Raw genomic sequence first — 26,014 nt, 5'->3', positions numbered from 1 at the left:
TGGAGATTAATTATAAAGGCTTCTTTTTGCTGTTGTGTAGAATGCTCGACTAGCAAATGGACAAGTAGTCAATACAAAGGCTCTTGTGTGAAGTCAAAGGTTTTCATGGCTGGCATCCATAGTTTCTCATGGGTTTTTTGGGCTATGTGGCCATGTTCTAGAAGAGTTTATTCCCAACGTTTCGCCTGCATCTGTGGCTGGCATCTTCAGAGAATGAGCATCTTTTCTGAAGATCCCAGCCACAGATGCTGGTGAAACATTAGGAATAAATTTTTCTAGAACATGGCCACATAGCCCCAAAAACTCACAAAAACTTTATTAAAAAGGCTCTTGTTTTAGCATAGCTTTGCAATTTGTGTTTGCTGAAACCTGTGTGGGGCAGAGAGGGGCAGCTCAGGACAATGTAACCACACATGGCCCAAGAGTTGATGTGGGTCAGACATGAGCAGAACTCTAGGGTTGCCAGAGTGACAATGGAGAGGGCTTCTATACCATTACGGTTGTGTAGAGTAGGGAATTTCATCTGGTGGTGCTTCTTTAAACAGTACCTGCTGAAATGCCTTCTTCTGCATATCTGTTAAAGGTACAGGAGCCCTCCACTTTTCTAACAACTCTAAGAGAGAAGCATCTGATATAAAAATGTTGTCGTGAATTTATGCAATTTCTATATCAATTAGTTTTTCCACTTTGGATAAGAACAACTCTGCTGATTGAAGCTGCATTCGCACTGCAGAAATAATCCAGTTTGACATCACTTTGTGAGTGCCATGGCTCAGTGCTATGGAATCTTAGGAACTGTAGTTTGTCATGGCATGACAACTCTCTGACAGAGGAGGCTAAATGTCTCGCAAAACAACAGTGCCCAAAATTCTATAGCATTGAGCCATGGCAGTTAAGGTGGTGTAAAACTGCATTATTTCTGCAGTGCAGATGCAAGCTAAGACTTGTTTAGTCCAGCATCTTGTTGGTCAAGTCTAGTGGAAAGCCTGAGAGTAGGACATGTGTGAAATAGCATCCTTCCACTTATCTTCCCCAGGATACTGCCTCTGATACAAGGGTAGTATATAGCTGTTTCCCAGTGAAGCACACCAGTCTGTATTTGCTGTCGGCTGGCACTCTGATCCTATGACTGCTTTAGATCTTTTAGCTGTAACACCTGTAGTGGTGCATACCTATCCATTCCCTGTTTAAATCCAAAGCAAAAACATATGTTGGCTTCTTAACAACAAATGACACATTAAAGGAATAATTTTGCCTTGTGTACTCAGGCATTTAGAGGAAGGGGTGCTGTCTCAAGATTTGGAGCCTTTCATCTTTGGTCTTATGGAGGATTTCCAGTTATGAATATCTTTAAGAAATACAAAATTCATCATCAAACAAAAAGCAGAAATTTGCATATGCTCATATAAATGAGGACTTGGAAATAAATCTTGTAATTTAAATAGCCACTGCTGTGGCTTAATGCTATGGAATTCTGGGATTTGTAGTTTTGTGTGATATTTTATCTTCTCTGTCCGTGATGTTGTGCCACAACAAACTACAAATCCCAGGATTCCATAGAATGGAACCATGTCAGTTAAAAAGATGCCAAACGACATTATTTCTGTAGTTCAGATTCCACCTCAATGTAGCTGATGCTCTGTTCTGCAGTCTAAGTGCTATGGATGGGCAAGAAATTCAGGGCCACCACTCTCCCTTTCTTATAGTTCTTTGTCTTTAAATGGTCTTGCACCAGAAAACCCTTTAAACAGAGGAAATTTCCAGACAGAAGACTGTCCTCTGTAAAGTAGGATGCTTAGCTACTTCAGGGCAATGCCTATTACTGTGCTCTATTTGATTTCCTTGGAAAAAGAGAACGTAGATCAACAGTGTGTTTCCATACGCTGGAAGGCAAAAAGCAGAAGAAAGCTCGCTCTCATTTTTCTTACTGTTTCCAGAACCGTTCTGTACTACAGATGGCAGGAAGCTGTGGTAAGCCCAAGTGGTTGCATCACAGCTGAGCATGTTGCTTGTCTCTGTGCTGTGTTGTGCCACAGAAAAACTGCATTGAAATATACTAGAATGCGGTGCTTTATTGCCACCTAGCCTTTGCTTCTTTGTGTTGTCTGTGTTAGTATTTTCATAAATACTACATACATTTTATAAATACTAACTAAACTAAAGTAAAAATTAACTAAACTAAGAAATTATCTTATCGCTAAAGAGATTTTGAAGCACCTAGACTACAGATTAAACAGATGGGACACATATTTATATTTTAAATTAAATCAGTTTAAATATTTCTAAATTTGCATCAGTGTATACATTAGCAGAGGGGTAGGAAACTCCATCCCATTTGGGCCCAAACACCTTTTAATGATGCCCCAAGATTCCCTTATCCTCTTCTGATTCTTTTTAAATTGCTAAAATCCAGTTGCATGATATCATAGTGTTAGAGTTTGTTGCCTAATTCCATGGCAAATCAGAAACTACAGTTGTTGGCCTCCCTCCCCTCCCTCTGCCTTTCCAGTCTGCCTTTTCTTTGGTAGCCACAACATTATTCTACCCATATCACTATGGAAGGAACACAATGATGACAGCAGTGGTGGCTTTAGAATTCCATATATGTTACTGAAGGGCAACCAAGAACAGGAGGACTACTTGTTTTTTGGAATGCTTTGTTCCCAGGAATCCTAGAAGCAATGACCCTGCCTGCATGGGCCAGAATACTCTGGGGGCATCCCAAAGTACTCTGGCCCTGGAACTGTCCTGACCTCTCTCTGTTACCTAAGACCCTTTATTGTGATGCATCCAGCAGCACCTCCACAGGTTACTTTGCTCTGAGGTCAGAATGAGGCACCCAGCATCAACCACATGGCTGAGCTCCTCATTCCGACTTCAGAGTGAGCAACCCATGGCTGTGGTACCAGGTGGCACAGCAGAACACACATACAAACAATCACCCGGTGTAGCAACGGAGGGCTCCAGATCTTCTGAGAAGATCTGAAGGAAAACATGAGGGTTTTTTATTCCATTTTAAGAGGAGTATACTCTGGCTTTGATGCTCCACAGACCAGACATCATTCAGACTGTTCGTACCAGAACCAGGGTTTGGGCCATGTGTCATCTGGTCTCCCCACCAAGAGGGGCACATTTTATTTGGCCCATAAAGACATGGCCAAAGTTACTATAGGAAAATTGACTTACATTTTTATTGGAATATTATACACACACACACATACACTGGAAGTTACCTTGCACCCCAACCCTTGAAGAGAGATGGAACCAATTAAACCAATGAAATATATAAGACACAATGTGAAAGCTGGGGCCAGGGGCCATGGTCCTGCTCTGTCATGTAGTCATTAAGCCTATGGATAGAGGAACATCTACTGTAAGTTGAGCAATTGTGTCTGTGCACAATTGTAGGCAATTGAGGGGGGGGGGGTGCAACTTTGAAAAGTTTTAGTTACAATCCACAGATTCCTGCAGGCAGCATAGCCACTGGAGGATACTGGATATTGCTAGAGGATACTGGGAGTTGTTATCCAAAAAGGTAAGTTTTCCAAATTGTGAGCTGTCCCATGAGCCATTGGAAAGGAAATGAGTCTTGGATAAATTCACCAATTTTTAATAATTGAAGGGGACTATCATGTTCAGAGCAAAGGAAAATATGTTGTTTTCTCCAGCGGCTACATCCGGGAAATGATCCGGAGAGACATTCGCAGGGCTCGCGAACGGTACAGTGGGGAGCAGCTAAGCCGTGAGCTGACAAGCATCCAGCAACGCCTGGACAGCGTGGAATGCCTGAGCCTGGACATTGTCATGAACTTCCTCCTATCCTACCGTGATGCTCAGGTGAGTTGGTTTACTGGGACCTTCATTAAAATGATGATGATGAGGAGGAGGAGGAGGAGGAGGAGGAGGATAGGATCATGGAGTTGGAAGAGACCACAAGGGCCATCCAGTCCAACCCCCTGCCATGCAGGAACTCTCAATCAAAGCATCCTCGACAGATGGCCATCCAGCCTCTGTTTGAAGACCTCTAAGGAAGGAGACTCCACTACACTCAGAGGAAGAAATGTGTTCCACTGTCAAACAGCTCGTACTGTCAGGAAGTTCCTCCTAATGTTGAGGTGGAATCTCTTTTCCTGTAGCTTGCATCCATTGTTCTGGGTCCTGTTCTCTGGAGCAGCAGAAAACAAGCTTGCTTCCTTCTCAATATGACATCCCTTCAAATATTTTAACATGATGATGATGATGATGATGATGATGATGATGATGATGATGATGTAGATGTAGGGGGTAGCTTGACGATAAAACAAAATCCCAAATACACATTCTGGGGATGCCTTTATTAAGCTGGCCAAAGGTGAACATTTCATCATACTAGCTTTTGAAACCCACTGGCAAAGGCAGTCAACATTATGTAAAGGAAGAAACATAAGGAAGTCACAGGTCTACATCTTGCTTGAGGCTGAGGTATGGCTGTGAGGTGACTGGAAACAGAAACAGTAAAAGAAAAGCAATAGTTTTCTTTCTCCATCTGTTAACAACAATGTACATTATTTTTTTAGACTGTAATTCCCAAATGGGAATTACCCATTGGCCATTCTGACTGAGGGATTCAGGAGACTGTAGACTTTAAAAAGGACTTTTCCAGGCTCTGGTGTTGGTCAATACCAAGTTCTGAAAGAAGGAGCTATATTTACCTTTCTCCCAGGTGCTAAACTATAGCTTCCAGCATTCAGCCAATGTGAGTGTCTGGATGGTGTCATCTGTAGTGCAAAGCCTGGGAGCTGAAGGTTGGAAACTGATGGAAATTTCTGCCTTTCTGTACAGTGGCTTTCTCTGGTGTCTTCTCCTGCAGGATTGTGATGCCATCATCACCCTGGTGGAAACTTTGCAAGCCCTGCCAACTTGCAACATTGCTGAGCAGCACAATATCTGCTTCCACTACGCCTTTGCTCTCGACAGGTAAGGAACTTTGCCAAGCAGGGATGAGCATCTGTTCTCAGCCTTCTCAGACCTCATTGCTTTCTTTGATGTCCATGGGCCCTGGTACTCTAATAGCCCACCCCAGTTCCTATATTGCTGTGTTGTGAGATAGATAAAAGAGGGAAAATCCTGAGATGAAGTTCTGGGACATTTTTGCAGAGCAGGAGCACTAATGATATCAGATGGAGCAACAGGGTAACTGACAAACCTGCCTTGTTCTAGCCAGTGAATAAGATGCTCGCCTTCAATTTTCACTGTTTGTAACAGTGCCATGGTGCTGGAGACGATTTTTCACAATGGCTTTTTGGGCAGTTTTTAAAAGCTATTCTGTATGTCTCCATGTAAAGTAGATTAAAAATCATCTGAAAGAATGAAAAACCAATCCTTCATTACATTTTTCTTCTTTTTTTGGAGAAGGGGTAAATTTTGTTTAGAGGAGGTTTGCCATTGCCTTTTTCTTAGGCTGAGAACCTAAGGTCGCCCAGTGGGTTTACATGGCCAAAGTGGGATTCGAACCCTGTTCTCCAGAGTCATGGTCCAATACTCAAACCACTGCACCGTGTTGGCTCTCAGATTCTTCCTATGCTTCATTAAATAAAATCTCCCACTCAGATTTGATTATTATTAAATTTATATGCAAATAAACCTCCATTGTACTTAAATTTACTTTAATAAATGTGACATGAGACTATAATACTGATTATTGATACTGAATGAAAAGGAAGTGATTGTGATACTGATTGTAATACTGACTAGTATAATTGTCCCTTTTCCCATTGAATCCGTGGATTTAATGAGCTTGATTTGAGGAGCAAGCCAAAATATCATTTTCTTTAAATAACAACCACTTCTTTCTGGGTATACTAGAAATGTGCAAAAAAGGGCCAGTAGCCACACTTTGCCTGGCACAGGAAAGTCAGAGGAGAAGGAAAGTAAACAATCAAGTGAAAACCAAATACCTCTTTTCTTTTCTTTTACGAGAGTAAACATAACCACCTGAAATGGTCACACTTCTCTTTAAGACTGTGTGCAGTTCTAATTATAAACTAAAAAGTTCCATTTGCACTGGCAGAAGATAATTTCTTAAAAGCTTAGCAGGCTTTAAAAGGTGAACCTCTGCAGTGAGAGTTCAGCGGAGCTTTTTCCCAAGTGGGTTGCCATGCCCTGCCAATTTAACTGTAAGACTTTATTACTGGTTTGTTTTCCTGTGGATGTCAGCAGTGTAGTTTTTAACCAAAGCAATAGCTCTTTGGAGTATATAAACAATACAAGTGCAGAATATAAATATGGGCTGTGGGTTCACCTTTGGAAAGGATAACTTGGTTACATGATATGGATATGAAAGGCTAGTACTGAAGGTGATGTTGCTGCTTATGCTTCTGCCTCTAAAACCAATATTAGCAAGGAGACATTCATGGGGGGAAAACAAAGAACACATGGGCTGTTTCTCACAGTTTTTCTTTTGTCCACATTGGCCACTGTCAAACATCATCACCATGCAGGCAAAGACTCTTGTGACCCCTTGGCAATCACAGATATGTTGAATGCGCATTATGGTTTACCAAGTGCTAACTGTGTGAGGATAAAGTCTGTGTTTAAAAAGATTGGGGCTGGAAGGAGAAACCAGCCACAGGTGTAATCCCCACTCCGTTGATATTTTCCTGCCTCACCCAAAGCACCACTAGTAAACTCCTTCCTGGATCCAGCATGGCATAGTGGTTTGAGCATTGGACTATAATGCTGGGCATGAAGGTTCAATTCCCAACTTGGCTGTGAAATGCACTGGGCAAGTTACATGCTCTCAGCCTCAAGGGAAGCAATGGCAAAGCTCCTCTGAACAAATCTTGCCAAGAAAGCCCCATGGGTCCTCATAAGTCAGAAATGAGTTGAAGGCAAACAACAACAACATACTTTGTGCAGTAGGAAGGGGCAATGTTTGGTGATGAGAAGTAGCAGTAACCTATGGACAGTTGCCTGGAAGGCCTCCAAGGGCTCATGAAGAACCTTGCTTTAGAAGAAACTTTCCGCACAGACACTTGCATATATCTCTTAGCCATAGGGGAAGGCTATGGCAAACCTTCTCTGAACAAATCTTGCCAAGAAAACCCCAGAATAGGGTCACCTTAGGGTAACCATATGTTTGAAATGCTTTGAAGGCACACCTCCACAACAACAAACTTCCTCCTCCTGATCCCCAGAGAGATGAGGAATAGTACCCAAAGCCAGCCAAGTTATTTTGGCACATCTTGCAGAAAATTCCACAATCATCTCTCACCATTCCTGGCACTAGAAATATAATAATAACAAATGACATAGCAAACAGTTTGCTGCACTTTAATGATAACCAAAATCTGTTTTCCCGAGGCAGTTATCTCCACATTCCTAATGCTGGACCTGATCCTGATAGGCCCAACAACAACACTGAAAACCTCCAGGCAACTGTGGCAGAGCCCACTGGTGCTAATGCTTGCCCTGTGCCTCTCACCCACTGACTCTGATTGGCAGTCAGCTGTGAACTCCTATTTTAAATGCTTCCATGATCCCTTGGAGCATCTGACATAGCGCCGCTCTGAGATATCACAGCAAATTAAAATGACTCTCACCAGTTGGGACCTGCATTTTAAATTTAACCACAGTGCTGTAGAGCATAGCAACGCAGGAGGATTCTGAGATGTTCCACTCTTGCACACTCTAGAAATAAAGCAGTTTGACACCATTTTAACTGTCATTACTCTATCCTGTGGAATCTTAGGATTTGTAGCATGGGGAGGTATTCAGTCTGGTCTGTTAGAGAGGTCTGGTGCCTCACCAAACTATAAATCCCAGGATGCTGTAGGATAGAGCCATGGCAATTAAAGTGGTGTCAAACCGCTTTATTTCTGCATTGCGACTACAGCTATTGTTAAATTTAAAGTGGTACCTTCTCAGCAGTGTGCCACCCACCCTAGGTAAGCCTGAAGGTAGAGGAAAGATTTAAAAATACCAAAGAGCGACCATAAACAATGAAGCCAAGCCAGCCTTGACCAGCCCTGAAATAAAATGAAAGACATAACCCCCCTTCTTGCTCAGGTCTTCCTTGAGTGAGCTGGCTCTTTGTGATCCTTGAATGTTTCGTGTACGTATGATCTATTTTGTGCTATCCTCTTTTAGACGGAACCAGCCCGGCGACCGTGAGAAGGCCCTTTCTGTTCTTCTGCCTTTGGTGGAGAGACCTGAAGGGGCTGCTCCTGACTTGTACTGCATGTGTGGCCGCATCTACAAGGATATGTTCATTGATTCAAGTTTCTCTGATGCCGAGAAGAGAGACCAAGCCTTCTATTGGTGAGGAAAAGAAATGGCAGCCAGTCATTAATTTTCTCTGGCAGTAGAGCTGATCCCAAGTTCCTGGATCTGTATAAATGTGGCCAAGCACATTGATTGATTGATTGATTGATTGATTGATTGATTGATTGATTGATTCTTAAAACAGTTTAGAACTTCCTTCAACCTTTTGGTTAGAACACAATCCTAATACAGTAGGTCTTTCATGGGCAACATTTCACTCCATGAATCTGAGGAGTTAGACCCAAGTCTACGAAAGCTTATGCTGCAACTTCTTTCACATAATTAGTCTCAAAGGTGCTACGAGATCCCTTTGCATACTGATATTCCAGACTAAGATAGTTATGTCTCTGAATGCTGATATTCTGTTTGGGAGAAGAATTTTGAAAGCAGGGATAGTCCCTGCCTGGTAAAGACATCCTGAGTCACCTGATATTTGGTTTTGCTTTTAACCCCTCAGGTACCACAAAGCCTTTTTAACTGAGCCAAGCCTTCATGCTGGAATTAACTCGGTTGTCTTCCTCATTGCGGCTGGACACAAGTTTGAAACCTCTCCGCAGCTTCGGCAGATTGGTGTGGAGTCCTTCTCTTTTGCATCATATAATACTGGGAATTGGGGAATCATGATTCTAAGCTATCACTGAAACCTTCATAGTTTATAGGGTGGAGTTTTAAAAATGTGTGTGTTTAATGTAAAAAGGAAGTAAAAAGGAATGGGTTTTGTCGACTTTGCATTTGGATTAATGTTGTGTTATTTATCATTGGTGCTTTACAGAGCACCCAAAAAGGGCGCTCTGCCGGTACCTGTGTTTGCTGCGCCAGGGAACTGCAGCGGAGAAACCACGCGGTTCCCCGGCACAGCAAAAAGAACCCGCAAAAAGTGGGTTCTTTTTGTGGTGTGGAAATGACACCGCAAGGTGCCAATGGCGCACTTGCAGCGTCATTTCCGCGCTGTGACGTGCGGATGCTAAGCGTCCACGACATCAAAATGGCGGTGCCCATGTGTATAGGGCGCCATCATTTTGTAAGTACTAGGTACGTACTAGGGTTAGGGCGTCCGGAAAGGATGCCCTTTCCTAACCCTAGTACGTGCCTAGTATGTACTATTGGCGCATCTGGAACGCGCCACTGACACAAACTACTTTTCCAGGTTATTTCTAATTTCTGTTCAGGTTAACCCCAAACGTCGTGTGAAAAACAACTCACTTTTGTGGGTTTTTTACTTTAAATCAAGGTTCTGCACAGGATGCATCCCCTGTAATAAATAGTAATAGTAATGTCAACATGCTGACCGACAGAATTGTCCTGCAGGGCTTTAGGGAACAGCCTTTCCCACCCCAATCTGGAAATGTCAGAGGCTGAAGAACAGACTTTTTGCACAGAATGCAGGTCCCTTTTCACTAAATTACAGCATGTCTCCAATATAGTACACCTGTCACTTAATTCAGCACTTTTTAGCATAGAATTCAGATTCGGATGTATGAGGACAGGGAAACTCTGGCCCCTCCAGGTGTTTCAGACTACAGCTCCCAGTCCACTATCACTGGCCAGATTGGGCTTCTTGAAGTTAGAAGTCCAAAATATCTGAAGAGCCAAGGGCCCTCCACTGTGACATAACCAATCTGATGCAGGTTAATATTGGTTTTTATAACAAGATCATAACAAATGTGAAAATATCCCTCAGAAATACTCTCACATTCCATGTTTTGTTTATTCTTTAAAATAATCCCTCCCTCTCCCTTCTTTGTAGGTATGAAGTTGAGCTGTGTCTTGGGCCGGAAGGGCTGCTTGGAAAAGATGCAACATTACTGGGATGTGGGTTTTTACCTGGGTGCAAGTATCTTGACCGGCGACATGGACAAAATTATCCAGGCCTCAGAGAAACTCTACAAGTTCAATGCCCCAGTCTGGTATGTGGTGGGACCTTCAGCTTTTCATGTGTCCTGTAGGCATCAGGGGACTTGCTATCTATGAGAATCTTGAATGAATCAAACTAGATTCTTGAAGAGAGGACGTTTAGAAAGGAATACCAGTTCCCAGCTTTGAAGGGCCCATGGACAAGACTCCCCCAGGTGGCCCTTTCTCAGGACCTTATCACACCTGGGGGGGGGGGGGGTTGCAGCTCGGATCTGCAGTCACTCCTGTTCTAGCAATGAAACGCATGATGTTTTTTCACACCAGATCCAGAGTCACTCCTGTCTAGCAATGCGAATTCACGTTTTGATGTTTTACCACACCTGGTTGACTTTCCACTGTCCTTCCAAAATGAGGGAGAAGCAAAGTTAGTTCTATTCCAAGCAAGTCACGTGATGCGGATTCAAGCAAAGGGGAGTGAGTGCACATTATATTACCACACCAGAGGGTCAACAATTCAAATCGGCACCCTTGGGTATGCTCAATGGGGCTCTGGATGCTGCCCTCCTTCCCTGTCCCCTCCTTAGCTGTCATCCTTCATTGGGGTGAAGAAGCAGTCAGGGGATGATGGGATAGGTCGCTGGGGGTCCCTGGGGCCAGGATTGGGATACAGGAGAAGGCAGGGGATGATGGGATAGGTCACTGGGGGTCCCTGGGGCCAGAATCGGGATGCAGGAGAAGGCAGGGAATGATGGGATAGCTCACTGGGGGTCGCTGGGGCCAGGATCGGGATGCAGGAGCAGGAGATGACGGGATAGCTCTCTGGGGCCAGGATTGGGATGCAGGAGAAGGCAGGGGATGGTGGGAATGATGGGATGGGTTGCAGTGTGGCAGAGGGGACAAGATGGCATGAAGGAGGAGGAGGGGGTTGACGGAGCAGGACGCAGGGGGCCAAGGGGGGTGACATCGGAATGGTTTTCCACACCAGACCAATTTGCAGTGCAATCGAAGTGAGCCTGGAAGCAAATTCTGTGAAGTCACTTTTTTCCGGTTTTACCAAAATGAGGGGTCACTTTGGAATCACTGCAGAAACACCTCGCAAGGAGCTCCCATAGAAAGGAATGGCATCTGATAACACATTCACATTATGACATGAATGCGCATTGTTGGAAGTGCAGTCACGTTGGAACTGACCTGCAAAAGCTCCAAAAATCTCAGTTTGATAAACCTCTCAGTTAGTCTACTCTTTTACCTTCTCTTGAATGATTTGTCAATTGCTAATGGTACCTGTACATTTGCCTTCTTTTGGCCTCATTTGAGGTGATGAGTGGGTGGCCATCCTGTAAAATGAATCATTCAGCATCCTTCTCATGCCTTCAACATTAAGCACTTGTCAGTGACATTGTGGTAAATTCTGAAGTACAGATATCCATCCATGATAGTCCTCCTAGCCACCAAACCTCAAATAGAATCCAAAAATGCAGACATTTGTTTTGATCTGTATTAAGCAGGGTTTTGTGAGATGAATGGGTTTTAATTGCTCATTGAGGACCATACCAAACAAAAATACTTTGCATTACAAAGCAAGAATAACTTTGAAACACAACAAGGATAGGTGACAGCAATATACTGTACTGGGGCTAGGAAAAAATTGTTTCCTTATGGCACTTCTGAGGATTGCAGCTAAGCTCAGAGTGAAGAGGGAAATCTTTGGGGTGTTGGTAGTAGCAGATGATATGGTCATCCAAATCAAAAAGTTCCAGTGTTTCAACTTTGGGAGCTTGGCACCATTGTACTGTTTTATTTATATCCCACCCTCTCCATTCAGGTTCAAATGGCATTTAAGCACCCTTCCCACTTTAGAATCACAACAAACTCATCCAGTAGAGGAGATTGAGAGACATTTACTGGCAAGAGGGGTCACAGTGAACTTCATGGCACTAGAAGAGTTTGAACCAAGGTTTCCCCAGAACTAGTCAACACAAGCATTCCACAGAAACCTTGATTTTTGCCTGGTAGGGATACTTTGAACTCTGCTTCTTCTCTTACTTTTGCCGTCTTCTTCTCTGCCACCCTTTGCACCCCTTCCGATTCCTGGAGCAGGTACTTGACTTCCATCAAGGAAACTTATACAATCTACAGTCACTTCACTGCTCCCCCGGACACATGGTCACCCAAACAGGAGCTGGTTGATTTTTGGCTGGGTTTTGTGATGGAGTGCTGCCAGCCTTTTGTCTCTACAGAGCAGTGTCTGGTAAGGAAACAGTGAAGTTCGGGTGCTTTAGTAATACTTCTGTGAAACAATACCCTTGCCTTGTCCTGCTAGGGATGGGGGGATAGATTTATTTGGCTGTGTGTTTTAATGTGATCCAACCTAACTTGCACTTCCTGAAGCTTTAAGACAAATGAGAGCCCAGTTAGTATTTGGTTTTCAGAGTTCTCCAAATTTTGATATACTAAGAGTGTATGTAAAAATACATATCAGATTTCTCACACATGACAATTCATATAGCAAACAAACTTTAAAACAAACTTTATTACAGCCATTTGGCCAGCACATACATATAGCAATGTGAACAAATTTCCATGCAGATTTAAAAATCGTTTTCACAAAATAGTAGGGAAACTTCTCCATCCCTTCCAACCAAAGGCGCAGACAATTAAACCTAGGTGAAGTCGAAGGCTTTCATGGCTGGAATCCATAGATTTTTGTGGGTTTTTTGGACTATGTGGCCATGTTTTGGAAGAATTTATTCCTGACGTTTCACCAGCATCTGTGCTGGCATCTTCAGAGAATGCTGGCATGGAAGAGAGTGGGGTATACACACACACACACACACACACACACACACACACACACTGTGTGGTCCTGGGTAGGGAGGAGTGATTTGCATGTTATAACAACAGAACAATACACAGATTAACATGCAAAAAATTATTGCCAAGAAAACAGATTAACATGCAAATCTGTTTTCTTGACAATAATTTTTTTCCTGTGCAGCAATTCCTTATCTTACTTCCTGTAAAATGGACAACATTCAGATGAAGTTTTGCAGAACTGTCTTGATTTAGAACAGGCAGCTAGATGTAAAAATTTTAAATTAATAATAAAAAAGTAAAAAAAAAAAAAAAAAAGAACAGACCACTAGTAGAAATCTGTATCTCTTGCTTAAATCCATGAGCTGACAAATGTCTCAGAGAAGAGAAAATTGCAGGGATCTGAATTTTCCATTTAGATATTTCCTCCAGACCTCGCTCTGACAAGAAGTCATTGGATTAATCTTGAAATCTTGAGCAAGGAAATTATGACCCACCAGATATTGTTGGACTGCAGCTGTTGTCAGTCCCAGCCACTATAGCCAGTGGTCAAGACTGATGGGTGTTGTAGTCTAGAGGTGAGGAAAGTGATTTTCCAGGTGTTGCTGGACTCCAGTTCTCATTAGCTTCAATTGGCATAACCAGTAGTTGGATTATAGGACTCAAATCATAAGTTTTAATATGTCTGATACTTTAAAATACCAAAAGAAAACATGTAGAGCAAAGGATCAATAAGCAGGCTTCTGCAGGCTTCTCTTGGCCCATTGAAAATCACCATAGAAGCTGATTGTACAAAAAACAAGGTCTTCTGTCAATTGAGATGCTTGATCTGTCTATCCAACCCAGTATTATCTGCTCTGATAGGCCTGAGCTCTCTAGGACACCAAAGGGCAGATGGCAGATCTCGTGATTGATGTCTAGATTATTTGCAAGGCCAGCAAGAGTTTCTGAAACCAAATTGTAGAGAAATTGTACTTCCTCAGACGTAGATCTAGGTCTACAAAGGCTTATACTACAACTTCTTTTGCACATTTAGTCCCAAGGGTACTACAAGATCCCTTTACATACTAATATTTCCAGCCATATATTCTCATGTGGTTGACATCTATAAAATACACAATAATGTGTAACTAAAGCAGTATGATGTTATGACCATTGAATGAAATATGGTGAATGTTTATCTTTCCAACTTTGTGACAACTTCAAACTTTTATGCAATAATAAAAGCTCACAGGAGCCAAATACACTGACCTATAGTTACACTCCGTATTTCAATGATGTAATTTAAAAAGACATACGGATGTTCTACAAATGCCAGAGATTTCTCTAACACATACTTATTACATTGTAATACATCCAACCAAAAAGGAGTAACCACTGAAATTGCTCACATCAAAATGCCACAAGGAAGTAATACCTGTATTACATCACCAGTGTTTAGCTGAAGCAGACAAGTTATTTCTGAAAACGTATGATGTTGTTCAATTATTCTAATGCTTTAATGTTCTCTTGAAGACATCGTGGCTCTTCATGTGTTCCTTTCTTGACAGGTGTTGATCCTAGAGCTGGGTCGAATGTTGCAACCATCACGACTCTGTGTCTGCAACCAAGAGACAAAAAAATCTGTGACCCTGAGCCATATCTGCTCCTTGGAGGAGGTATGTCCAGAATATTGTTTCTTTCTCAATGTTTCCACAGTGGTTGTGACAGCAATGGGGAGCTTTCAGTTCACAGACTTCAGATTCCTCAGTTAGCCTAATCAGTGGGTATTTGAATTTTAAATACTAACAGCACCATCCCACATGCACAAAAAGAAATGTGAACTGCCTTGAAGGCATTTTCCAGTTGAGTGGCATATAAAGTATTTAAATAAATGTGGAATAGGATGCCCTGGAATTTGACCCTCTGAAACAATTCCATCCCCTCCCCACCCCTGGCTGCAATGTCCGGGGCTATGGATTTTTATTTATGTTTTCACTTTTTTGGTCTCCACTATAGGAAGGAATTTCTACTTGGACATTTACAGTATCCTCCATTCGTGGAATCAGGTGATTTGGGGCAGTAAGGTGCTTTAAACTGCTTGCTAATGTAACGTACAGTAATTATTATTTTTTTCATCCAAATATTCTTTATTATTATTTCACACATAAAGAAAACAATACACAAACAATATTAATACACATACCATAAAGTATTGGGTTTTTAAAATAATAGTTGTCTTCTTGTCTTCTTGACCCAAACTAGGACTTCCTTGTGTTCTTGTGGTTTAGAATTGTTCACTTCTCTTACTAAATAGTCTACCCAAGCTTTTACATCATGTTATGCATTCTAACCAACAAAAATATAATATTCCTTTACACAACCACAAAATATCTTATTAATGTTAACAAAGTATCTTTCTAACTCTTCCTTGCACAATCCCTAATCATGTAACATCATAAGATTTGGTTCCTTCCCCCTTATGCTTTTGCTAAAACAGGAGTCTCGCTGTTTCGTTCATCTGTTGACCTATAATTCATCAGGTATAAACAAAATTAACATAAGTAGACCTACTTTTACAAATTTGATGACTTAAATTAGCTTATATCAGGTCTCAATAAGACTTAAGTTCATATCCCATTCTTTTTCCCAAGTGGCCAAAAAATTTTTCCCACTCTTCTCCCCTCTTTGCCCTGTTATCGTTTTGAACATTACAAGATAGCCTATCCAATTCTCTGTAATCGTTGACTTTTTGCATCCACATGTCCCATGTTGGAACCCCATCAGATTTCCATAATTTAGCCATTTCAATCCTAGCTGCGGTCACAAGGTATAATATAATTCTCCAATGCTGTTTTTTGTCCTGAGAATCCAGGACTGTGGTCATATTCAGTAAATAAAGTTTGGGATTCATAGGAAATTTTATCCCTAGCATCTGCTGAGTTGATTCATGAACCATCCTCCAAAATTTTTGAATTTCCTTACAACACCACCAAATATGAAAGAGGTTTCCTTTTTCATTGTCACATCTCCAGCATCTACCTTGTGGTAGTTTGTACATCTTTTTAATTTTCCATGGTGTGTAATACCACCTATTGGTTATTTTTAAATGATTTTCTTTTAATTCCTGGGCTATTGTGAATTTACTAGTCCTCTTCCAAGCATTTTGCCACTCCTCTATTTTGATTTCACCTCCCAGATCATGTGCCCACTTGACCATAAACTCTTTTATAAACTCCTGTTCTAAGTTCCTGTTTAACAGTAGTTTATAAAATTTAGAGATTTTCTTCTTATCAGATTGCCAAAACAATTGTAATGGACGGTAATTAATCTTACATTAATGTATTACATAGGTAGCTCACCAGCTGAGACTTTTTGAATGAATGAATGAATGAAATTTTATTTCTATACCGCTATTCCTTGCAGATCACAGCGGTTTACAAAAATCACCATCAAAAAACACTACAATACATCAACCCATAACTCAATAATACAAAAACCCACGATACCAATTTTAAAAAACAATACAAAGTATCCTAAGACATTTCATACAATCATTCACAATCTAAAAACCAATTAAAACCATACAATGAATTAGCTGGATCAAACAATATGCACAAGGGAGAGAAGGATAACATCAAGGCCCATGGGGGAAGGCTTGACGAAAAAGAAAGGTCTTCAAATTTTTCCTAAAGAGATCTAGGGAGGTTGCTGAGTGGAGCTCGTCGGGCAAAGAGTTCCAGGTCTGGGGGGCCACGATGGAAAATGCCCTTTGTGAAGAAGACACAAACCTTGCCTTAGGAACTCTTAATAGATGTTTTCCGCCCGATCTGAGAGTGTGGGGTGGACTGTATGGGGAGAGGCGGTCCTCCAAGTACCCTGGGCCCAAGCCATTTAGGGCTTTATAGGTCATAACCAACACCTTGTATTGCGCCCGGAAGCGAATAGGCAGCCAATGTACATCTTGCAATATAGGTGTTATATGGCTAGTCCTGGAACATCCAGTGACCAGCCTTGCTGCCATATTCTGAACCAATTGTAGCTTCCGAGTTTGGTACAAGGGTTGCCACATGTAGAGCGCATTACAGAAATCCAACCGAGAGGTTACCAGAGCATGTACCACCGTTTCAAGGTCCCCCCGGCCCAGGTAGGGTTGCAGCTGGCATATCAGCCGAAGCTGATAACAGGTACTCCTGACCTGTTATTTTGTCCAGTTAACCTGATAATTGTCTGATCTGATTGTCAACAGCTTTCCAGGGTTTCAGATATAGAACGTTTCCCCATTTTCACTGCTTCTACGTCATTTTCACTGGAGTGGCAAGGGACCTTCTCTGTACAAACCAAGCACTCCGTACCCCTGAGCTATGGCCCCTTGATGACTTGATAATACTTGCTTCCCCAATGCAAAGATGGCACCAAAGAATGTATAAAGCTGCCTTCTGTAGACTGTAGACTACCTGTAGCTATTCAGCTATTTCAGGCAGAGGTATATCCAGCAAATGAAGCCCTTTTAAAAGCAGGGATACTAAGGAGCTGAACGTAGGACTATCTGTATACAAAGCAATCTTGTAGCACCTTTGAGACAAACTGAAAGAGAGAAGTTGGTAGCCTGAACTACTAACATGGGTGCGCTAGACATCTGAGGAAATAGTCTCAAGTCTACGAAAGCTCATGCTACCAATGTCTCTCTTTCAGTTAGGGCTCATTCCCACTGGCAGAATAACATGGGTTGTGATTTGGATCTGCTCCATGTTTGTAACCGATTTCAAAAGATCCCTCATTCTCACTATAAAAGGGGATCTTTTTTTCATCCCCATTTGTGCTGGTTCAAGCCGGGGATGGGGGAAGCCGGCGATGGAGCACACGCCGCCGAGGGGAGAGAGCCAAGGCCGGGGACAGCGAGCAGACATCAGGGAAACCAAGCAGGGAAGGAAGGAAGGCACCAGGGGGATGGAGAAGGAGGATGAAGGGGAGGACAATTTTAAATAAAATAAAATAAAATAAAACATTGACTTTTCAATTGATTGATTTTGCAACTACTTTGCAAGTAGTTACAAAATCAGTCAATTGCATATTCTATCAATCACATATTTTATCAGGTTAATTAAAAAAAGCACACAAGTACACAGGCAGCACTGCAAGGGGGGGAATGGTGGCTCTCTCAAAAAATGTCATTCCTCTGCCATTTGTTCCTCTCCTCAGAAAGAATTGATTCTGATCTGGCATTCCCACTGTTAGGAATAGCGTCAGAACTGATTCTTCTCAAAAGAAGCTCAAAATAACTGCTACCAAAAAAACCTGGGCTTTTTGCGTTTGCTCCACTTTATTTCCCCTGAAATTGATCAAATGGAAATCAGGATTGATTTCCAGTGGGAACTAGGGGCATATATCTCAAATCAGGATTTGGAGCTTTTCGTAGTGGGAATGACCGCTTAGTCTCAGAGGTGCTACAAGATCCAATTGCATACTGATTTTCTAGGCTATATCTGTGAATTCTGCATACAAAGCAGGTGCTCTATCTTTCAGCTGTCACATATTTTTCATCTCCTTTATCATCTTCTTTAAGGGTGGTTCTCCCATCTTCCTTGCAAGAACTACCCACAGCTTGAACATCCCCATGAGTCTCCTGACCCTAGATATGACTGAGCTGATCAGCTGTATCTAGAATGTGCCAGTCAGGCTACAGGTGGGAATTTATAGCACCACCATATCCAGACACAAAGCCAAAAGCTCCTAGATAGGAAGGAGTCAGTATGAACAATATGGAGACAGAGTTAGAGAGACAGGGGTGCCTGTCTCTATAACTATGTCCCCATATTGTCCATACTGGGCAGCCCTTGTAGGGCAGACATGAGTGTCTGTACTGACGGGCAGATTCTGGGAATTATAGTGCAAAATGGAATCTTTGGCAAGCTCTTGGACAGCAGCTTTCTCTGATGGGAAGGAAGTATTTCAGTGCATATGGAAAGCCTTCCATCATTCCTATTTTTTTGTTTTACTTCCTAGTATTTCCAAATGTGATGAACGGTGCTGCTTTCTCTATGTGCTGCACATAGCTGAAGACTTCCAGCTCTATTTCCCTACCCAGTACCATTGCCACTGGTGAGTGTGCTGGTGGTCTTGTTTTCTCACCTGGGAAAAGAGAAGAACTTCTAAGGAAAGGGTGGGCATCTTTGGGGAGGGGGCTCTGGATGTTAATTTTGCCCACAGAGATCTACACTCAGGGAACAAATTTCCATTTAACAAAACTGAAAATGGATGCAACAGGCAGACCTGCTATAATTTGCTACTCGTGAAAGATATGGAATATGAAAATGGTAACGACTTCTAATCCACAATTTCTTATCTTGCATAGGTTTTGCAATCTCATCCGTTCATTCATGGCAGAGATGGGAGAGGAAGGAGATAGCTGCAGCCCTCCAGAGGACCTAGAGGTGAGATGGAGAAAGGCAGGTGCTGCTCTGGTTCAGGGATGTGAAAATGGCCCCAGTCTTTTCCAAAGATAAATTTGCAGACAAGTGTTCACAGTGGCCAGTCCTGCTAAGCAATAACTAACACAAAGAAGGCTTTGCCTTCTTACCCAAGATGTTTTGCTACCAAAGACCATAAACAAAATATTGCCCCAGTTTGTGATGGGTGAATTGATCTGTTTTCCATCTATTTTGTTTTTCACACATGTATACAGTCATAAATCAGAAGTTCATTACAATTTTGTTCCAGTCTGTAAATTTTTGTTTAGAACTGCATTTAAAAAAACATGTTGGTTCTTATAAGCTGCTTTCCCTAGCATGGGCACTTTTGTATGAAAGCTGTACTAGCACACACATTTTTATTTACAACTTTCTAAATGCATGCCTCTTCATATGCAATTTTTCACCTAAACGTGTATTGCAAAATTCAGGAAATTGTTCACTCCTGTGAGCTAAACTGCATATTAGTCTAAGAAGCATGAATTAGAGTGACTTGTTTAATAGTGAAAATCAAATTAAATTCTTTCCCCACCCCAATCCACCCACCAGATTGTGTGGAAGCCAAACAGAATGACAGTTGAAATTTATCTTCATGTTGGTTGTTACTAGCATATGACTGGCATAAGGCAGGTGCTACATTGTCCCTAACGGTATTGCTGGCCCTGTAGATAGGGTTTCTGCCGACATTGTCTTTCAATTCCCTAATTCTCAATATGTTTTGGCTTACACAGTATGACTATGAATACACAGAAGCAGGTGACAGGGTGATTCTTGGTAAAGGCACCTATGGGGTGGTCTATGCTGGGCGAGACCTCAACAATCAAGTGCGCATCGCCATTAAGGAGATCCTGGAGCGAGACAGCAGGTAGGAGCCATGGCCACTAAGAAAGAAGTTGGATCATTCTTTGAGGGATTCCATTATGTAGAGAGAAGAGCACTCTGGGATGTATTTGTAGAAACAGATATTGCCTGTAAGGGAACAAATTGATCTTTCCTGACTCCTACCCTCCACCAACAACCTTTGGCAGGATTTCAAGACAGGTCTGGCCAAAGATCCCTTTTTGCCTAAGGCACAGCAGGCAATGACTTCCCTGTGTATGTCAAACAACATAAGGCAGAAACATTTTGACTCCTTAGGTAGCCAATTCCATATGTGACCCCCTTCTTTCCTGGCAGTAAAATACAATAATAAGTCAAGTAGCCCATAGTTTCCTGCCTTTTCCTGCTACTCAAAACCAGGGAGTTGTCTCACTGTCTCAACAGAGGGCTGACCTAGTCTCAGGTGAAGTTGTGTTTCACTCACTGCTACTCTACAGATACTCGCAGCCCCTGCATGAAGAGATTGCTCTCCACAAGCGTCTGAAACACAAGAACATTGTCCGCTATTTGGGCTCAGTCAGTCAAGATGGCTACCTCAAGATCTTTATGGAAGAGGTACCTGGTGGTAAGTAGGAAAAAGATGGGCTACTGAAGTTGGTTCAGATCTTGATGGGCTGTAATTGTACCTGTGATTAAGAGACTGAATTAAGTTGGTTAAATTGAAATGTGTTCCACATGAACTGTTGTAAGGCATGAAGACAGTATGGGAAATTCAGTAGGTTAAAAGTGCTTTAGCTAGACTTTTTTGTCTGGTGCCAATGAGTTGGACTGTATTATACCAACATTTCCTGAACAGCCTGAGAGGACCAAGTATTTGCTTCCTTCTGTTGCATTCATTTTTGCAGGCCATGCTCATTCAGTTATTATCAGATTAACCAGTTAACTGATTAACTGGTTAACAGAAGTCATTAAAGTTACTTAGCACAGTACTTCCAGACGAAGCTTTTATTGTTCAATTCTTCTGTCTTGTTCATAGAATATTACATTGTGGGAGCTGCTCAGAAGATGCTGTTTTACATCTATATGCTTTCTGTGTGTTTTTACTATTGGAAATCCATTAAATCTCAAAATCTGTCCCCACACTACCAATACAGGGAGTCTCTCATCTCTTCTGCGTTCCATGTGGGGTCCACTTAAGGACAATGAGCCTACCATTGTTTATTACACCAAGCAAATCCTAGAAGGGCTGTGTTACTTGCATGACAATCAGATCGTCCATAGGGATATCAAGGTAAGAGCTATTCCAGATTAGATTGTCTGTTGGTATTACCCTTGCCAGAACTGACTAGGACTGGGTGGAGGGAAGGCAGGTAGAATCAAAAGGACAGGCAAAATCTGAGGCTGATGCTCAAAAATTAAAATATATTATAACCAGATGATTTGCCGAGTCCATCTACAAAGTAATTATCATGAGCTTGTTGATTAAGAATGTTTGAGAAATTTGTTTTCAGAGTTTTTTGTAGGTTTTTGGTGGCTGGCATTCTCTGAAGATGCCAGTTACAGATGCTGGTGAAACATCAGGAATAAACTCTTCTAGAACATGGCCACATAGCCCAAAAAACCCACAAAAAACTATGGATGCTGGCCATGAAAGCCTTTGTCTTCACATAGTTTTCAGAATTTGGGTGGGGAGGTTTCCCTTGGACCCACTATCTGGAAATGACTGCAGACTGGATATACTTTATATTCAGATATTCACACATTCTAGGACTTTGAACAAGATACTTTAGGGGAAATGAATACAGTTTCTAAAATGTGTACATATCTGCTTAACTTTTTCTGTGAACATATGCTAAAATAGGCAGAGTTTGAAAAATGTGTACTTGTTTTAAGAATATGGAAGAAAGGTAATGTGGAAGGAAGGTTACAAAAACATACTTGTCTGATGCTCAGCTCTGCATTTGTTATTCATAAGCATAAAAGTAAACATGAGACCAAATACTAAATAAATAGTAAGATGGATGGAGAAATATAAGCTTTAAAGGAAGGCTTTTGGAATTATGAGTGCTAAAAATGATAAATTTGATATTGTGAAATGTTTGGGAACCTGCATCAGGGACTCTCTAGAGTTGTTTTTGTTATGTGCCTTCAAGTCATTTTTGACTTATGGGGACCTTATCACAGTGTTTTCTTGGGAAGATTTGTTCGGAGGGAAGTGTTGCCTTTGCCTTCCTCTGAGGCTGAGAAAGTGTGACTTACCCAAGGTCAGCCAGGGGGGGTTCCATGGCCATCAAGGGATTTGAACCTTTTTCTTCAGAATCCTAGTGCAATGCTCAAACCACTGCTCCCCCAAACCCATCTTGTAAGCCATGCAGCCCCACAACACAGCTTTTCCACATTGTCAGAGAGCTGAGGTGTTTTCCTTTAGCTCAAGACTTTATCACACCTGAGGAATTTCTCTTAATTTCGAATAAAAAGAAAGTGGGGCCAGAACGCATTTACATGAATTTGCTAGTTCAGCTAATTTACGTGAATGCGAATTGCATCCGAACTGGCTTCTCATTGCCCAGAAATAGCATGCCTTTGCCTGAATTTGCATGTGGTAGTCTATCACGCCATGATTGCATTCGGATTGCCATTGGATTATACTTCCAATTTCCCTTGTCTGATAAACTCCTCAGTGATTCCCAAACTTTGGTCCTTCCAATGTTTTGGACCTCAACTCCCAGAAGCTCCAGACAGATTGGCCAACAGTCAAGAATTCTGGGACCTGAAGTCCAAAACATCTAGAGGACCACAGTTTGGGGACCACTGCTGAATGTGCTGTGACAGGCTCAGGCACCTGCAGGACCTTTGGGGCTTTTAGGGTATATCCTTGCAGCATGTCTGGTTGATGGATAATAGCTGAAAGTGTTGCCTCTGATCCCTCTGTTCTCCAGTAACCCCAAAATGGCCATGTTTGGGATAGGGCTGTATGGGTTACAAGGTGGGCTTTAGGAAGTCTTTTGATTGTTGTGTGAATTCCAATCCACTCAAAGACCAAAAAAAAAGAAAGAAAGAAAGAAAGAAAGAAAGAAAAAAGAGTTGCAGTGGCATAAGTCCAATTTACACCACCTTAAATCACTAACAGGATGCTAGATGTTATGTTTTAAAATATATTTTCTTTTATTACAAACTAGTCCTTTTTTATTCGGAAGCAAGCCCACTCCAAAGTAAGTGTGCAGGATTGCAGTTGGAGATAATGGCTGGCTTCCTGTTCACTGTTTATGATGTAAGGTGGAGTTACACCATCCTAGATTTTGAAACTTGTGTTTGTAGTCATTGCACCATTGATATGATCAAAAGGACCAATTAAAACCTACCTTAGAAATCAGGCAACCCTGTCAATGTAAGGATTTCCAAAGCACTGGGGAACAGGGCAGAGGGTGAAGAAGCATCCAGCCCTCTCCTAGTAATAATAATAATAATAATAATAATAATAATAATAATAATAATGTTTATTTATATACCGCTTTTCCAAATTAGATCAAAGCGGTGTACAACAGGAAGTACAATACAAAGTCAAAAAACAAAAACAAAACAAAAACATAACAGGCCTCTCTCCCCCCAAGATGGTGGCTGAAGGGAGGGCTTTTTCTTCTTACAGGCAGGCAGTTGGAGCTTGCCTGCCTCTCTCCCCCCAAGTAGTAGGCGCTCCCTGTGGAATCCTATTTCATCCACCTTACTACCAGGAGAGCATTAGACGTTTTTCCACTCACTGCATTGAGAGATGTAGCTACAATGTCAGGGTGCTGATGCAGGATCTTGGTCAATCTGTTCCTAGAATTTAACATTTGCTATTAAAGTAATTTTTACACCATTTACTGGCAATTCACCAGAAGGCTAGCATTTTCAAAATGAATCAGGCATTCCAGTAATGGGGAACCTTTGTCCCTCCAAGTGTTGGTGAACTACAGTCCCCATCTTTCTTGACAGGCTGGCACGAGTGATGGGAACCAGAGTCCAACAACTTCTAGAAGACCACTATTTTCCCTGTTCTAATATATAATAACAACAATCTCAATTCTCTGGGTGCTGTTTTATGTTGCCAAACTACTACCATGTTATGCAAAGAGAGCACTATTAGTAGGCATGCGGGATCCCAAAGTTTGACAGAAGTGCAAAAATATTTTAGCACAGGAAAAATCAGGGCTCATTCCCCTGATAGTCAAAAAGGTCTGCATGTTGTGGGAGCAGATGAGCATCAGTCTTGGGGTGTTGCCTCCATGTTTACAGAGAGGGAGGTGGGAGGGTGTTTTTTTTGTGTGTGCTTGTTAGGGGTTATTCAGATGGTGAAAATAATCCAGGATGAATCCAGGTTCAATCTCCATTGTTCACATGCATTCTGAATGCATTTGATTTAAGTTTGCCACAAAAAAAAAAAACAAAAAAAACCTCCACTTAATGCAGGATAATTGATATCAGGTTTTTCCCTCAAGTTTTTTTTAAACATTCGCATCATCAGTAGTGTGAATAACCGATGTGAATAGACCCAAGATAAAACTCTACATGCCTTGAATATGTTTTGAATACATTCGCATTGTCAGCTCCATCTTTGTTTAGAGTGCTGGCACATGTGAGCAACAGAACTTGCAGAGATGCATATAGATGTGGTTCCATAGTGTGAATAACAAACCTGGCATGCATGAATGAGATGATTCGTACAGTTGCACTAAAAAATGACATCTGAATGGCCCCTTATTTTCCTGCTTCACAACAAGGAAGAGAAATGAGCAGAAAAGCTCCAGCTATTGAGAATGTTTCAAATCTCCAGAGTAATAACTTGGTTTTTGGGCTTGACAGGGAGATAATGTCTTGATCAACACATACAATGGAGTATTAAAAATTTCTGACTTTGGCACTTCCAAGAGGTTGGCAGGCATCAGTCCCAGTGCAGAGACTTTCACAGGTAAGGGACTCGGTAGCGGGGAGGGAAAGAAATTGTTTTCAGAAGAGAAAGGAGTTCTTTCTTTCCTGATATGTTAGCAGTTTTTTCTATCCTCCCCACACCCTGATTTTATTACAGCTTTAGCACAAATCATTTTTGAAAAAATTGGACCCACATAAAGCAGCATATCAGCTCAAATTACACCAGGCACAAGAAGGCAGCAGTAATAATAGTAATTAAAGGAGTAATTAAAGGAAAGGAAAGAAGGATAATTAACTTTCCAGTTAATCATTTACCGAATAGTTAATCCTGCAACAATCGTAAGAGAGTTTATGCAAAGGGAAATTGGAAGATGGAGGGGGGGGAATTGGCAGCAGAAATATGCAGCTTATTCTCACCTCCTGTCCTCAAGTCATTCTGCTGTCTGAGGCAAAGGATAAGATGGTGCTGCCTCTCCATTCTGCATACAGAAGTGTACTGCACTGATGAGCAAATCTTACTTCAGTGTGATATTTTCCTACATCGCACCCAAAGGCACTAAAGCAGTTTAGATGTTGCAGGATAGGATGTGTTGCATACATGCCTCTATGTTCCATGCCTGGCAAATGGGTCATAAGGAACAATTGTAAAGAGCCTAGTAAGCGTGTCCAGAGAAACAACAAGCCAGGATTAGGATTCTGGCCTTGCTAGCTTAATACAAGACAGCATAGTAATCTAATAATAGCTTTCTCTTAACATTAAAAAATGAAATACATCCATCCTGAGTCTCTGTTTACATTGTACAATATAATGTATATTGTACATTATCAGTCTCCAAATTAAGCATTCATTCATTCTTTCAACAAAAAAA

The 26,014-nt window shown here is 41.7% G+C and overlaps 1 protein-coding gene across 1 annotated transcript in view; it reads left to right on the top strand.

The window, feature by feature from the left end:
- MAP3K6 (mitogen-activated protein kinase kinase kinase 6) overlaps positions 1-26,014 on the top strand; it is an 86,464-nt gene that overhangs the window by 25,419 nt on the left and 35,031 nt on the right. Inside the window, exons 4-17 of the mRNA XM_089479347.1 lie at positions 3,669-3,837; positions 4,850-4,956; positions 8,128-8,298; positions 8,759-8,871; positions 10,049-10,208; positions 12,256-12,406; positions 14,520-14,627; positions 14,968-15,017; positions 18,955-19,050; positions 19,304-19,382; positions 20,150-20,283; positions 20,735-20,862; positions 21,392-21,528; positions 25,080-25,185. Coding sequence (XP_089335473.1) covers positions 3,669-3,837; positions 4,850-4,956; positions 8,128-8,298; positions 8,759-8,871; positions 10,049-10,208; positions 12,256-12,406; positions 14,520-14,627; positions 14,968-15,017; positions 18,955-19,050; positions 19,304-19,382; positions 20,150-20,283; positions 20,735-20,862; positions 21,392-21,528; positions 25,080-25,185 — 1,709 coding nt within the window. The remainder of the gene's footprint in view (positions 1-3,668; positions 3,838-4,849; positions 4,957-8,127; positions 8,299-8,758; positions 8,872-10,048; positions 10,209-12,255; positions 12,407-14,519; positions 14,628-14,967; positions 15,018-18,954; positions 19,051-19,303; positions 19,383-20,149; positions 20,284-20,734; positions 20,863-21,391; positions 21,529-25,079; positions 25,186-26,014) is intronic.

Source organism: Sceloporus occidentalis, unplaced genomic scaffold (assembly GCF_023333645.1).
Source record: "Sceloporus occidentalis isolate IW3139 unplaced genomic scaffold, rSceOcc1.0.p SCAF_13, whole genome shotgun sequence".
Lineage (NCBI taxonomy): Eukaryota > Metazoa > Chordata > Lepidosauria > Squamata > Phrynosomatidae > Sceloporus > Sceloporus occidentalis.
This window is presented reverse-complemented; position numbering and strand designations above follow the sequence as displayed.